Source organism: Phacochoerus africanus, chromosome 2 (assembly GCF_016906955.1).
Source record: "Phacochoerus africanus isolate WHEZ1 chromosome 2, ROS_Pafr_v1, whole genome shotgun sequence".
Classification (NCBI taxonomy): Eukaryota; Metazoa; Chordata; class Mammalia; order Artiodactyla; family Suidae; genus Phacochoerus; species Phacochoerus africanus.
This window is the reverse complement of record NC_062545.1, coordinates 209,835,961-209,852,643: the sequence shown is the minus strand read 5'-3', so window position 1 is coordinate 209,852,643 and position 16,683 is coordinate 209,835,961. Positions and strand designations below refer to the sequence as shown.

At 35.3% G+C, this 16,683-nt stretch overlaps 1 protein-coding gene across 1 annotated transcript in view; it reads right to left on the bottom strand.

Annotated features, from left to right (window-relative positions):
• Positions 1-1,273: 1,273 nt before the first annotated feature.
• FREM1 (FRAS1 related extracellular matrix 1) overlaps positions 1,274-16,683 on the bottom strand; it is a 187,964-nt gene continuing 172,554 nt past the window's right edge. The window contains 6 exon segments of the mRNA XM_047767629.1: positions 1,274-4,126; positions 6,165-6,250; positions 15,009-15,124; positions 15,558-15,686; positions 15,859-16,023; positions 16,295-16,342. Coding sequence (XP_047623585.1) covers positions 3,927-4,126; positions 6,165-6,250; positions 15,009-15,124; positions 15,558-15,686; positions 15,859-16,023; positions 16,295-16,342 — 744 coding nt within the window. The 3' untranslated portion in view covers positions 1,274-3,926.

The window sequence follows — 16,683 nt, the reverse complement described above, 5'->3', positions numbered from 1 at the left end:
TGGAAAAAGTATCTTGGATGAACTACATAAACACACAGCTAATACATCAATCCATTTATAGCTTTCTAAAATACATTTTTATGTGGTGATTTTTAATAGAATTTTTATTGAGATATACTTCCTACTACATACAATTCACCATTTAAAGCATGCACTTCAGTGGTCTTTAGTATATTCACTGTGTTGTGCAACCATCACCAGTGTCTAAGTCCAAAACATTTCCCTTCCCTGGAACCCTGTACCTACAAGCAATTAGTTCCAATTGCCCTTCCACCGACCCCCAGCAACCACTAATCTACTTTCTAACTTCATCTTTATAGATTTGCCTAATCTGGGCATTTCATATAAATGGAATCACACAATATGTAGCCTTTTGTGTCCATTTTCTTTCACTTATAATAATGTTTTCAAGTATATGGTGAACTTCATCATACTCATCACTGAAAGATATTTTACCTGAAGATAATAAAAACCATTTGCTCTGAGTGGTAATAAGTACATGGAATAATTAGAAGAGATCCAGCCTCCAATCTGGAAGACCCTTGGTCCATGGCTGACTTCTTCCTGCTGTAACTTCTGAGGACTTCAGTCCCCTCGGCTCTACAACAGGGATGTTAGATGAGATGACATCAAAGCTCTCTCCTTTATTCCTGTTACTCTTGGAAACTCAAAGACACAGAGACACACACTGCTTGTCTTTTTGAATAAAATAACTGTTACAAAATTACTTATCTAGATTTGAGTATTTTAGCTCCTTATATGACCTGGATATAGGAGATTTGAGAGAGCAGCTATACATACCACCTTGACCTGATTATAAATTCAGGAAGTTAACACCAATTGAGAAAAAAAAAAAAAAGGCAGTATGAGCTATTTGCATCAGCGTGGGTTTCCTCCAATTTTGAAAATGGATAATGTAATCAATTATGTCCATTGTGACTTCCTCCCTGATTTTAAAAAAGAAGCTCATGCCTCAAAAAAAATTTTTTTAGGAAGTTGTATATACGCACTCTGCTTTTATACTTTTATTTGTCCATATCATTCACCACATATCTCCAGTATCTAGAACAATACCAGGTGCTGGGTTGGCACTTCATATTCAATATTTGTTGAATGGATGGCAGATGGATGGATGGGTAGATGAATGGAAGCTGTATAATTAAAGGCTGATCTAAACAGTAAAGATGAAAAAAATACATGTTGGGTTTTCTTTTCCATTTCTTCCTACAATGGACAGAATGAATATAAATTTTAAACACTAAAGGAACAGTGATCCAGAACTAGAAATATGTTTATTTTATTAATTTGTATACAGCAATAGATACAGTACATTTAATATGCTGCTTTGTTACAGAAATTATTCAGCACCAGTTTATGGCTTAAATTACATAAACCATAGTGTCAATGCAAATAAATGTCACCTGGCTCATTTTTACTACTCATTGGAGGGAGATGAAATAATTCTGTTTTTTAAGTTTACATTAAGCAAATATATGCTATGGACCTATGTTTTTGTTAAAGACCAACAGTCACAAGATTCTGAAAAGCTACATGCTGTGGAGCTGGGTTAATGCCCTTGGATTAAGTGGGACTTTTCCTGAGTTGGTATTCAAGTCTAGGGAGAAGAGTTCAGGGGCATTCAGGTCCTTCTTTCTGATTTTCCCTTTCTTAGCCACCAATCAATCCCCATCTCTTCCTACTCAACCCTTCTCTCCACTCTCCCCTATCTTCTCCTTTCCCATAATCTCCCCATTCCCATTCTATCATTACTCCATTTCCTTCCTCATGCTCCCACTAGAACCTAAAGGATGATGGTAACCAATCAAGGTAGAGAGAACCATGACAATCACTTACTTCTACTCCCCCATCAGTCAAAGACCAATCAGGAAAAGGAGATGAAAGTCATGGTGAATACTGTTCAGCACCCCAATGTGCCTGAATTTTTATTTGTTACCTTCTTTTAATTACTTGGATCTTTACAACTTGATTAATATTTTCATGATCAGGAATATTTTAAACACTCTTCTAGTATCTCTAGATGCTATGAAAATCAAAGCATTCTCTCTTTGGCTAACATTTGCAATTGCATTTACATATCCTTGTCATTGCAGAAAAGTACAATAAAATCTACCATGCTGACCAGGTTCTACATAGTTGTTATGGTTCTGGATTTCCAGTTTTAAATCGTAAATTTAAATTCTAGGAATTCTGTATTCCTTGAACTTTTACTTTCCCTTGGAGGATATATCCCTTTAGGTGAACAACTCTTCATTTCTTTATCCAGCAGGCATTCACATTACAGAAGCCAGTGTATCAGAAGGGATTTGAACTGATATAGAGAATGGGTTTTACATCTTTTGGTTAAACACCACCAAATGCTGTGTCATACAGAAGACCTGTATCTTATAGCCTAATAGTAATATACCCAAGGTAAGTAGCCTCCTTACTTCACAATGATGCTGGAATTTAACAAAAGGTAGAACATCTCAATCTCATTCCAACCCCTTTTTGTAAATATTTCCATTAGCCAAAATCTTGATAAATGTGCACAGATAAAAGCTTGTCATGTTTTTCATCCAGAAACAGGACTGAGTTTCTTCAGTCCTTTTCAGTTTCATCAAGGTATTATTATAATAAAACCTACACCAAAACTTTGGTCTACTTGGTAACTATGTTTTAATTCTGAAGATACACTGGTGCTCACATAGCAACTAACATTTGGCACAAACCATCTTTTTCAGTGATTATGAAAAAAAGGACAATTTTGAATAAATGTTTCGGAATAAATTTTTCATTTCCTGTAATTAAATCTTGATTTTTGAAGGGAGTTCTTTCAAGGCTGTGGCATGCTTCACTGTTACAGAAGTGGTTCACTCAGCTGCCATTATAAATTAATAAGGTACCTTGACATTAGAGAATCAGGTTAACATGTCATTTCTACAAATATTAAATATTTAAGGGCTCAAAATTTTATCCAAATCCGTTCTGAGAATATAGCTTTCAAGGGCTCTGTTTTCAGTATTATTTTTCCTTGTTCATCAGCATAGTTCACTCAGATACACTGGAGGAAGCCATATTTTTCTTCCATATGTTAACCATAATTCATATATCCTCTTTATTCCAAATGTCCTTGAGAAATGCTAGTCAGGACAATAAACAGGAATGAAGATAGAGGCTCATGTTACTTCAAATTTCTCATGACTCTGTAAAGCCAGGGAAACCCAATCATTCACTTTGGAATGGCACCATGCCAACATTCTCATTGGAAAAGGAGATCTGTCTCATGAGTGGTGATGGGTAGACCTGAAGGACAGGTAGCCCCCTGAATTCTTACCTGAACTAGAGTTCTGCAGATGAACTTCCATCTGCAAGATTCTTCCATCTAGAGCCTTCCTTTTTCACCACAGAGAATTCTCATTTTTATCCACAGCCTTTTACCACAGCCTCCACATTAAAAAGGGTTCCAAAGGGACAAAGCAACCCTTTGCAGTTCAACCTTGATTTAAGGTTGGGCATGGGGCATTTCACTCAGACTGAAGTGGTAGAAGCACCTGTAATATAGATTTCAGAATGAACTCATTTGAGACACTGGGACCAAAAAAAACCCAAGGATCACGAAATTTGTGTTGATTGAAATATAAAGTGAGGTCTCCAGAATAATAAAATTGTGTACCACATAATATTTCAGGGATTTATACTGAAATGCAAAAACTTTACCTCTTCCTATAAGAAATATTCATTTGTCAATCTTTCTGGAACTATTTATCTGCGTGTCTTTTTTACTAGATAGAACCACTCATACACTACGATTTTTAAAAATATACCAAATCAGCCATGACACCTTGTTTTCTATTGAACAATATGCATAAATCCTGGAAATAAACAGGTGAGAAATCATAAGTGGGCACCTGCAGGGCCAGTTGCATTCAGAGTTTCTTGGAGCATACATAATTGTGAGATTTGCCCTTCCTACAGCCCTTTGTTTGCCATTTTCCTTGTCTCTGAACCAAAACACAGTTCTTGTCAGCCTTTGAATGTTTAGGGGGACTTCTCCTCCAGTTGGTGAAGGTCACAGGTTCACCACCAATCCACTCCCAGTGGCCAGCACGCACTCGGTCATTCAAACCTAACGTGAACCAAAAAAGTATGCCAAATGATTTTATTACATTTATAATTGGATATCATATCAGCCTATTGTTCTAAGCTAAGTAATCATATGCAAATATGGGCATATGTTCTAAAACATAGAATAGGACCTGGGAATCCTGTAAGACACATTCGAGAACATAAAGCAATTCAGAATCCAAATCCTAGCTCCACCACTTGGTTGAACATCTTTGGGCAGGTTATTTAACATCTGTGAGTTCTCTGAGTTTTAGTCTTTCCATACAATAAGAAATGTATGTCTAGGCTTGTTTTGAGGATTAAAGATGATGCTTATAAAGCTCATGACATGTAAGTGTTTAATAAATCATAATTATTATTCATATTATCCTACAGTTAGAGCTCCTATCACAGGGAAACAGATACACTCTTATCTATTGTTCTTCTTTATAGTTTAAATGTCTTGGGGAGTTCCCACTGATTCACAGAGGGTTAAGAATCTGACTGCAGCAGCTTGGGTTGCTGTGGAGGTGTGGGTTTGATCCCTGGCCCAGTGCAGTGGGTTAAAGGATCTGGCATTGCCACAGCTGTGATGTAGGTGGCAGCTGTGGTTCAGATTCAATATCTGGCCTGAGAACTTCCATATGCTACAGGTGTGACCATAAAAAAATAAAAATAAACGTCTTGGTTTTCCTATTGGAAAGTAGTTTACTATTTTAGTCTGGTTCTTAAGGTTTTTTTTCAATCTACTACAATTTCAACAAAAAGCAGATTTTTCTCAACTCGCTTCACTACTCCTACTGGCAATTTTTGAAAATTATACTTCAATATTGTAAAGCTCTGATAATTTTTCCTAAAGAAGTATTCCTCATCCTTACTCTCTTCCATAAAAGAAATAAAAATAATAGAATTATAAAAGAATCCCCTGCAGCAGAATGGCCTGCCTCACCCAACACAAATCTGATGGTGAAAACAGACTTAGTTACACAGTATGTAACCTTTTCTCCATCAGTTCTCAGTTGATACTTTAGGGTAGAATAAAATAAAGTACTTTTAGTTGGGAATAACTTGTCTCCTTCAAGATTGTTTCCTTGAATTATTATTTATCAGGTGATGTTATGCCTTAGTACTTTATGGGGATAGAGCCTTGACACCAGTTGTTGTGGACGTAGAAAGAACTTGTCTTCCAGCCTTAGTTAAATCTCTCGGAAGACTCAGAATTAAAGACTCACTGAGTATTACAGAGATTTTGAGAAGCCAAGAGTGGGTTTATTATAATTCCTTGAAATACAACACCTATAAGAAGAGATAAGAACACTGACTTTAGTGTACCCTAGAATTCTATTTCTAAAGTGGCTTGAAAAGATTTGTATTATTGTTAAAATTGTAGAAAATATTAAAACTTCAGAAAACAAAGGATAAAATTAAGATCACCTATAATTCTCAACCAAGTATAAAAACATTTCTCACTCTTTGGCATATTCTTTTATGTATGAACATATATGTTTATATTATATGTGTACATATATCACATGTATATACATATATGATATATATTATATGATATTTCTTCATTCTAAATTATTTCATGCTTCATATGACTGCAGACTGTATTTTTTTACTCAGCGCTTCGCCACAAATGCAATACATTACATATTTTATATAACATGCACCCAACATTGAATGAATTCATAAATATAAGGCATTTTGTCATGTCTTTAATATTTAATGCCTTACGGAGGCCTTAAGTATTAAAGATTCTTTCATATGGCCTTACTATAATTTATGTAACCACCCCCTATTTACTGTTTCTATTTTTTTTTACTTTTAGAAATGACATTTTAAAAATTACTTATAAATGAAACCACATTCCACATTAACTCTTTGAGAGAGATGTATAAAAAGGAAGATATTATGTCATCGAGATGAGTTTTAAAAGATAGACTCTCCAACTGTCTAATCATTGCTTATTCTTGCAAACCACAGTTCTTCAGCCCCTGGAAGAGGATGTTCTCTTTGTGTGTTTTTGCTTTTCTCCTCAGGGCAGCTCAGATACTTGCCTATCCAAAAGGGCTTTCTTCCACTGAGGTCCCAAAGCCACTGCATATGCTGCCTGGAGAGCACACTTACAAGGCTGCCCAGATGCCTACGTGCAAACAAACAAAAGCGAGAGCATCAGTGACAAAGAGTTCAACATTTCTGCTGATACGAAATGCACAATGGAAATCAAGGTTAGTTTAAAATAGAGGAAAAGTAAATATGTAGAAAGAACTGTCCAAGATTGTAATACTCTATGTTTTTGAATTAATGAGTATTTGCAGGGTGGATAAGTGACAGCACAGAAAGTGATGATTTTTTTTTAAATTTTTTTTGGCTTTTGTCTTTTTAGGGCTGTACTTGTGGCATATGGAAGTTCCCAGGATAGGGGTTGAATCAGAGCTGCAGCTGCTGCCCCACACCTCAGCCACAGCAACACTATCCGAGCCACATCTGCGAACTACACCACAGCTCACGGCAACACCATATCCCGAACCCACTGAGCAAGGCCTGGGATTGAACCTGTGTCCTCATGAATGCTAGTCAGAGTCACTTTTGCTGAGCCACAATGGGAACTCCAGTGATAGTTTATTTTAATACCTGGGCTTTAAAGTGCAAATTCAATGGGTTTTTAAACACGTTTTTAGAAGATCAGCTGCTGCTTACTTATATAGATTAATTACTTAAGCCAAAAAAGTATTCCTCTTTTGGGAATTTTATCTCTAAATGTCATAAATTTGGCTATTATCCAGTTAATTTGATCACTAAGCTCACCCAAACTATTCAGATAAAATTCTTTGAGGCCTACATTTTGAGCTTGGTGTGTTTAGTCAAGTGACTCAGTAACTGTGACTCTTCCATCATCAGGGAAATGAGCTTGGCCTTACTGTCAAACCTTCATATGTTGTATAGAAGTAAATGCACCTTGCATAAATATATGCAGATATTTTCCCCAAACTATAATGCCATTTTTTAAAGTTTAAGATATACAGCATACTGCCCTGACTTATATATATTGTGAAACTTGATTACCACAATAAGTTTAGTTAACAAGTCATTTCAAGTAACAAAAAAAAAGAAAAAGAAAACATCTTTTTTTTTTCCTTATAATGAGAACTCTTAGGATTTACTCTAACAACTTTAATTTTTTGTTTGTTCATTTTTAATGCCACACCTGCAGCATACAGAGGTTCCCAGGCCAGTGGTCTTATCAGAGCTGTAGCCGCTGGCCTACACCACAGCCACAGCAACACAGGATCCGAGCCTTGTTTGTGATCCACATCACAGCTCATGGCAATGCCAGATACTTAACCCACTGAGCAAGGCCAGGGACTGAACCTGCATCCTCATGGATACTAGTCAGATTTGTTTCTGCTGAGCCACATTGGGAACTCCCTAGGGTTTTTTTTTGACAACTTTCAAATCTACCACACAGCAGTGTTAACTATAGTCACCATGTTAGACATTATACCCCCAGTAATTATTTATCTTATCACTGGAAGTTTGTTTTTTGACTACCTTCATCCAATTCCCTCACCCCCACATTCCTCACCTCTGTTAATAAATCTGATCTCTTTTTCTATAAATAAGCTTGGTTTTGTTTTTAGATTCCACATATAATTGAGATCATATAGTATTTGTCTTTCTCTGACTTATTTCGCTTGGCATAATGCCTTCAAGGTCCACTCATGTTGTCCCAAAAGGCAGGAGTTCCTTCTTCTTATGGCTGAATTATCCCAGTGTGCGTGTGTGTGTGTATGTGTGTGGGTGTGTGCTTGTGTGTGTGTGTACACTACAACTTCTTTGGTCATTTGTTGATAAACGTGTTGTTTCCATGTCTTAGGTATTGTAAAAAATTGCTGTTATAAACATGGGGGTGCAGATACCTCTTTGACATAGTATTTTTATTTCCTTTAGAAATGGAATATTCCCAGAAATGGAATTGCTGGATCATATAGTATTTGTAATTTTTGAAGGTTCTCAATACTGTTTTTCATAATGGCTGTCCAATTTTACAATCCTACCAACAGTGCACAGGGGTTTCCTTTTCTCTACACCTTTGCCTGCAGATACGCTAATGGGCATGAAAATTTCTTATGATATACTTTAATTAAAATTTTAAAAAACAATTCTTTATTATTTTTGTAGCTAGCTGAATTATTCCTATAAGCAATATTTGATTGTATTTAATTCCCCAGCAATGTTCATTAAAAGCTCTTTAGAAGGCTTTAAGAAAAATGCCAGAAGGTAATTATTTTTTTCTTTTCTTCCTTTTTTAATACAGAAGGTTTCAAAAAAAAAAGAAACAAAGTCACCATGATCTTCTTGCCTGGTTAATATCTACTGATATTTTTAAAAGCAGGAAATATGACTAGTAATACATATTTGGACATGTTCAGACAACTGTTGAATTTTTTTTCATATATCTTTCCACACTTTAGATTAATTTCTCTACTTTTCCAGATCACATATGGTGAGCATAAGTTAATCTGCCTCATAAAGACTTTTTCCCCTACTAATCAAGTACTTTAGTGTTGTATAATGCAGTGGTGACTTCTAGGCTTTCTGACATACTAGGTCTGAATGCTCTCAGGATGCTGGATTTGGGTTGCGTGACATGTTTCTGATATTATTATTTACTGTCAGCTCCTGTCTGACAGTTATAGCAGATAGGACAGTAAGTCTTCTCTCCTCCCCCTTCCATCCAACATGGTAATTCTGATGTGCTGAGGGTTTAGAATACAGGGTATTAAATATATGTAATCAGGGTATTAAATATACGTCAAGGGACAGCTTGAGGGGCTGCTTCAGTCAATGTGGCAATTAGAGTGTGAGAGACCTGGGTTCCACTTCCTGCTCTGCTCCCAATTTCCTTGTGGATGTAATTGCAGTCTCAATGTCTGCATCAGGAAGGAATGGGTTTTCTTCAGGGATATTTAAGATCTCCTCCTGCTTTAAGATCCTTGAAACTATCTTTAAAACAGACTTTGTAAAATCCATTTTAGTTGGTCAAGTACAAGTTTGATTTCCTTTTTGACTCTCCCAGAGGCAAAAAGTCCCATAAGAGCAAAAGAGGAAAATAGCTATGTTTAGAATAGGTAGAATGTGAGACCACTCATTTCAGATATATATATATACACACACACACACATGCATTTGTATTTTTATTATTTTATAAAAATACCCTTCCTTTACTCTTATGCCCATACACAAATAAAATACAGAGAACATTATCTATTTAGCTATGTGTAGACTATAAACAAAGAAAACTAAAATATAGTGACACACACAAAAATATTTTGACAACTTTGAAATTTGAAGGCATTCGAAGTGTAGTATTAAAAAAGAAACCTAAATTTTTCTAGTTACAGAAATAAACTTCTACTTTGTTGAAACTTTTTGATTAAATATAGATATATTTCAGAGTAACTCTTTAAGGATAGGTCAGCAGGGGTTCCAGACACTGCTGTGGGAAAACAAAATGGCTTTATAGATAATGATCTATAATAATAGAATTACCAAATGTACAATGACTGCCTAAGGAAATGAGCAGATGAGATTACAATATGTAAATTTAAGAAATACCTAATCTAGGAGTCTGTCTCCTCTGGGCTCGAAAAATAATAAAACACCAACAGGGAGGAAAGGAGCCTGGAGATAAAGATTGTGTTGGGTTAGCGATTTGATTAGGGACAAAGGATAAAGTAAAATTTGCTGTTCCTGAAATGGGGGTGCTGTAAATGACCATCTGTAAAGGACCTTCAGGTAGCCAGGAAGCCTGAGGAAACAGTACCTGGAACTGAAAAATGGTCCCTGAGACCAAACACAAATATACTAGATTCACCTTAATTTCAATTATAGAAGCTAAAACCATCTCCTAAAAATGTTCATGAGAAGGTAAACAGCCAGGCTGTAAAATGTTGAAACTACGAATATACATCACGGAAAGAATCAATAATTCCCAGAGGAATATTCATTTTTCAAGGCAGAGTGGATAGAGTAAAAGAGGAGTAAATGAACCTGAAAAGCAATGGATGAAGGGGAGCAGAGAGGCTCAGAGAATGAATGAAAACATGCTGAATGGAGGGGAGGTCTTAGGATTCAGAGGAAAATTAAACCAAGGCCTTGGTTTCACCATCCCAAAATGTTCCTCTTAGAATAACTGATCCAAAGGAACGTGGAGATCTTTGATTTTTCTTTTAGTTTGCAGTTAATTTGCTAGGCATTTTCTGGAAAGCCTCTAACCAACATTAACTCTTCTTGGGGTAATCACTCTTGTCCATTTAAGATAAAATGCATATTGAAGTATCACACAAATGTCATCAGGTCAAATATTCATACTCATTCTTCAATTTAAATTTTAAAATTGGAAGCTTTTATGGTATTTTAAAAATCTCACACCAAATACATTTTCTTTACCTTGTATACACTCTGATATATCATCAGAAATGGTATTTAACAGATGCTTTAATGTTGGACCAATATGTAAATAGATAACATGTAATTTGAAATAGTGTATATTACTGAGAGATATATCAGTCATTTTCTTAATGGAAAATCTCCACTTGCCCCCTAAAAACTTCCTCTAGTTCTGAAAGTTTTCTCAGTTTTACATCAAAAAAGAAAAAAAAAGGTCACATTTCTAGAGCTTAAAACAGTCCCCTGAAACCAGAGTTTATGAAATTAACTTCACAATGATATGAGCAAATTAGTTCTGAAACTGCATATACCATCATGTTTGATGTGCTAGGTATGGTCACTAATCCCCTGGAATTAATAAGGAAGGTGGAAAATTTCTGTCACTTTTATAGTAATTTACCTCAGGACAAAGTATTTATTTATGCTATTTCTGAATACCATTATTCTGAGATTATGATCTTATATATTTTTAGTGTCAAAACCATTTCTTATGAAATAACAGCAATTTAAGGTAATGTTTTTGATGTCTTTATCCTGATAACCCTACATGAGCCCCTCAACATTTTTAACTTTTATTGATCCATCTAATTGCCCAAATATGCTATATTTCTATACACTAAGAACAAAACAGCAGAAAGAGAAATTACGGACACAATCCCATTTACAATTTTATCAAAAAGAATAAAATACCTAAGAATAAACCTCCCTAATGATGCAAAAAGAACTGTACTCTGAAAATTATAAGATGCTAATAAAAGAAATTGAAAATGACATAAACATATGGAAATATATACCATGTTCTTGGATTGGAAGAATTAATATTGCTAAAATGACTACCCAAATTAATCTACAAATTCAATGTAATCTCTAACAAATTACCAATGGCATTTTTCATAGAACTAGAACAGACACTTTAAAAATTTGTATGGAAACACAAAAGATACTTATTAGCCAAAACAATCTTGAAAAAGAAGAAGAGAGTTAGAGGAATCACATTCCCTGGCTTCAGACCATACTATAAAGCTACAATAATCAAAACAGCATGGTACTGGCACAAAAACAAACATACAGATCAATGGAACAGGAGAGAAGTCCAAGAAATAAGCCCATGAGCTTATTTATTAATCTATGACAAAGGAGGAAAGACTATACAATGGAGAAAAGATTGTCTCTTCAATAAATGGTGCTGGGAAAACTGGACAGCTACACATAAAAGAATGAACTTAGAGGATTCTCTAATACTACAAACAAAAATAAACTCAAAACGGATAAAAGGTCTCAATGAAAGATCAGATACTATAAAACTCCTAAGGAAAAACATAGGCAGAAAATTCTTTGACTTAAATTGTAGCAATATTTTATTATCCATCTTCTAGAGTAATGGAAAAAAAGCAAAAATAAACAAATGGTACCCAATTAAACTTAAAAGCTTTTGCACAACAGAAGAAACCATAAATAAAATGAAAAGACCACCTAAAGAATGGGAGAAAATACTTGCAATCAGTGTGACCAACAAGAGATTAATTCCCCAAATATATAAACAGTTTATATAGCTCAGTATCAAAAAAACAAACAACCCAAACAAACAAACAAAAAATGGACAGAGGACCTAAACAGACATTTCTCCATTGAAACCACACAGATGGCCCACAGGCACATGAAAAGACATTCAACATTGCTAACTGTAAGAGAAATGTAAATCAAAACTGCAATGAGGTACCACCTCCCATTGGTCAGAATGGCTATCATTAATAGGTCTATGAATAATAAATGCTGGAGAGGGTGTGGAGAAAAGGGAACCCTCCTATACCATTATTGTGAATGTAAGTTGGCACAGTCACTATGGAGAACAATGTGGAGTTTCCTTAAGAAATCAAGAGTAGAGTTACCATTATGACCCAGTGATCCCACTCTTGGGCATATAGCTGGAAAAGATGAAAATTTTAATTCAAAAGGATATATGAACCCCCATGTTCATAGCCGCACTATTTGTAATAGCTAGGACATGGACACAACCTAAATGTCCATCAACAAATGAATGAATAAAGAAGATGTGGTCTAAATGTACATGGAATATTATTTAGTCATAAAAATTAAATAATGCCATGTGCAGCATCATGGATGACCCTAGAGACTAAGTGTAATCAGACAAAGACAAATATCATATGATATGCCTTATATGTGGAATCAAAAAAATTATACAAATGAACTCATTTATAAAACGGATTCACAGACATAGAAAACAAACTTATGGTTACCAAAAGGAAAAGGGGGGAGTTATAAATTAGGAATTTGGGACAAACAGATATGCACTATTGCATATAATATAGATAACTAACAAGGAACCCACTGTATAGCACAGGAAACTATATTCAATGTCTTGTAATAACCTATAATGGAAAAGAATCTGAAAAAGAATACATTATTTTTCAGATTCTTTTTGCTGTATACCTGAAACATTGTAATCAACTATACCTCAATGAATAAATAAAAATAATATTTCTCCAAAAAATTAATTTATCAAAAGAAAATTTCTCTATTCCCTTTTAGATGGAGAAAATATGAAGAACCCCTATAAACAAAAAGATAAATGACTTAAACTACTGTTATTAGAAAGTTGCTAATGAAATTCTTTTGAATGTCTTTTTTTAACATATAGTTTTACTTCTCTTTGGTAAATACCCAGGAGTAGAATTGTTAAGTCATGTGGTAGATGCATGTAACTTTATAAGAAACTCCCAGACAGTTCTACAAAGTGGCCATACCGCTTTACAGATTCCACCAACAATAAATGAGAATTCCATTTGCTCTACAACATCTGTAGTCTTTATGATCCCAACTGTTCTAGTGAGTGTGAACTGGTATTTCATAGCAGTTTTAATTTGCATTTCTCTAATGTCCAATGGGGGGGGGGCACATTTTCATATACTTACTGACAAACTGTATATCCTGTAAAGACAACTGCTATTTCTTTAATCTAGTATAGTATTTTTGTTATTTATTTGTAACAATTGTTTGTATTTTCTGGATTTGAGACTTTTATCAGATACAAAGTTTGAGATGAGTTTTTCTCAAACATGGTTTGCCCTTTCATTTTCTTAATAGTCTTTGGATGAACTTAACTTTTTGAATTTGATGAAGTTGAGATCTGACTGATATCCATCAGGGATTTATCTAGTCTCAATTTCTAGCTATGGAGCATATTAGTCTAATTGCATTGTTTTGGGTAATATTCAGGTAGACAAAAATGAGGGCCAGGGAGAGTTACATGTGCATTTTTAAAATCCATCTGGATAAGATAAATTTTGTTGTCATTATTTGACCACAAGTCATTCTTCACTGAGTGTCCTATTATCCAATAACCCTTTGTCCAACTTGTCTGGTTACGTAATCATCAATGCCTTACATTTCCTTAGGTCTGATGTTATAAGAACTTTCATTGCTATATATTTTCAAATCAGTGGGTAAGAATTCCTATTCAGTAAATAAAGGATAGAGCAATGGTGCTGACTTAGGGAAGCGCCTTCTGACTTTCTCCAAAAGTTTCAGATAGAGATGCTAAAAAATAGAACTATGGTAATGTTACAATTTTATCATAAAAGAGATAAATCAAAATACATTATTAACGTCATCTAAAATCCATTCTGAACCATAGAACTCCCTCCAAGCTCTTAAAACAAAGCCAGGTAGCAATCCTACTCCTGGTCATATACCTGAAGAAAACTATAATTCAAAAAGACACATGCACCCTGGTATTCATTGCAGCATTATTTACAACAGCTAAGACAAGGAATCAAACTCAATGTCCATAAACAGATGAATGGATAAAGAAGACATGGTACATATATACAATGGAATATTACTTGGCCGTAAAGAAGAATGAAATAATGTCATTTGTAGCAAGATGAACGCTACTAGAGATTCTCATACTAAATGAAGTCAGAAAGAGAAAGACAACACTGCATGATATCACTTATATGTAGAATCTAAAATATGACAGAAATGAACTTATCTACAAATAGAAATAGACACACAGACATAGAGAACAGACTGTGGTTACCAATGGGGAGGGGAGGTAGGTGAGGGAGGGACTGGAATTTTGGGATTAGCAGATGCGAATCATTATATACAGAATGGATAAAAAACCAGGTCCTATATTACAGCATAGGGAACTATATTCAATATCTTGTGATAAACCATAATGGAAAAGAATATGAAAAAGAATACAAGAATATATATATCTGAGTCACTTTGCTGTGTAGTAGAAATTAACACAACACTGTAAATCAACTATAATTCAATAAAATAAATTAAAAAACAAATAAGCAAAGCCAGGTAGATGTTAGACACTCAAGACTTGAATGAATGAAGCAACTCTACAGTTCTATAAGAAAACAGAGAAATGCTAGAAAAGAAACATCAATCAAATGTGATACAGAGTTCCTTACTGTTCTCTGCAAGCTCGGGCTGCTGTGCTCCAGGTATGCTTGTGCTCTGTGATCAAGGAGTGGCAGTAGCCTGAGTGATGGTGCCACCCAGCTGGGCAGGATTTATCTTCCACCTCCTGAAAAATAGTTAGCCATGTGTTCACATCATAATAGTCTCTACAATCTCGAGTCTGTTCTCAGCTTTCAGAGTCCCATGAGTCCCCTAACAGAAATGGTATTGTCACCAGAAAGGAGGTCAGCCCTGATTCCAATTCTCCACTTTAAGAAATGCAATGGCTTCCTACAGGAAACACTGCCCAAGGCAGCAATGTTTTAATTTGACACCTTTGACAGCATGATAATTCAGTAAATAAACATCTTCTTAAATTATATTGCTTAACTAATGTGTTGTGTGATTTTTAAAACACCACCTGGCCATCTCTTCTTCTTCACCTTCAAAGTGTAACAGGGTAAGTGGAGGCAGCCTGGGTGGGCAGAGCATCCTCTCCATAAGCCTGTCATAGGCCCTGACGCAAGTTAGGGCTCTTGGCTGCTTGGCCTGTGTCTCACCTTGGTGTGTGGGCTCCAAGATTTCCAAGCAATTCCATTGCACTTATACAGCTTTTGAAGACCTTCTTCAAAGTGGAAGAGTCCCTTTAATTCCAGTGTGCAGTTTTTTGGAAATGAAGGTAATTGGTCCTATGGGAAGGAAGACAATTTAGGGTTGACTTAATGTAAGTTCATCACACTCTTTTTTAGGTCATTGTTTTTTGGGGGTAGCATTTGTGTTGAATAAACTATAAGGCTCGAAGGCTGTTTTATGGCCCAGAACACAGCTTGTTGTAAGGTTAATAGGAAGTGATTTTCATACCTGTCTGGGGAAGTGTGAGCTGGTTGTGGATTCCACCTTATCTGCTTGAGGCAGTTCTGCAGCTTTGGTTGTCTTTTGGGGCTGACTAATAACGGATACTTGGGCCTTCCTTTTGCGAGTTAGGGAACTGTCATCCTCCAGTTTCAGGGAAACCATCCCGTGATACTTGAGGAAATCAACAAACAACAATAAAGAAAATACAAATACCAAGAGAGCAAACAAAAACATTTGTTGTACAAATGAGCAATCGAAAAATTGGATCCATGTAAAAAGATAAAAGCTTTTTTTTTTCCTGACCATTCAAGCCTCTAAAACAAATTACAAAACAGGTTTTTGAGAGAAATACATAAATATAAAAGTTATGAAAGGTAGTTCTGCTAAATATTTTGTATCCATAAATATAAGAAATTTAGTAATTTTCTTAGACTATGCTTACATTATAGATGATGTCTGTTCCATTTCTATAAACAGAGGATGGATGAACCTGAAATCAACAGAGAACAAAATATGAACAAAATTGGCTTGAATAATAATTAGTAGTAGGGTAAAACTCTTCCGGTAAGATCTTTTTAATGTCTGAAAATTTTTAAAATGTGTATTTAAAAAAATATTTCATGCCCAAATCACCAGAATTTAAAAGATCACTCGTCCTGGAGTTCCCATTGTGGCGCAGTGGAAATGAATCCAGCTAGGAACCATGAGGTTGTGGGTTCGATCCCTGGCCCTGCTCAGTGGGTTAAGGATCTGGTGTTGCCATGAGCTGTGGTGTAGGTCGCAGACGTGGCTCAGATCTGGCATGGCTGTGGTTATGGCTGGAAGCTGTAG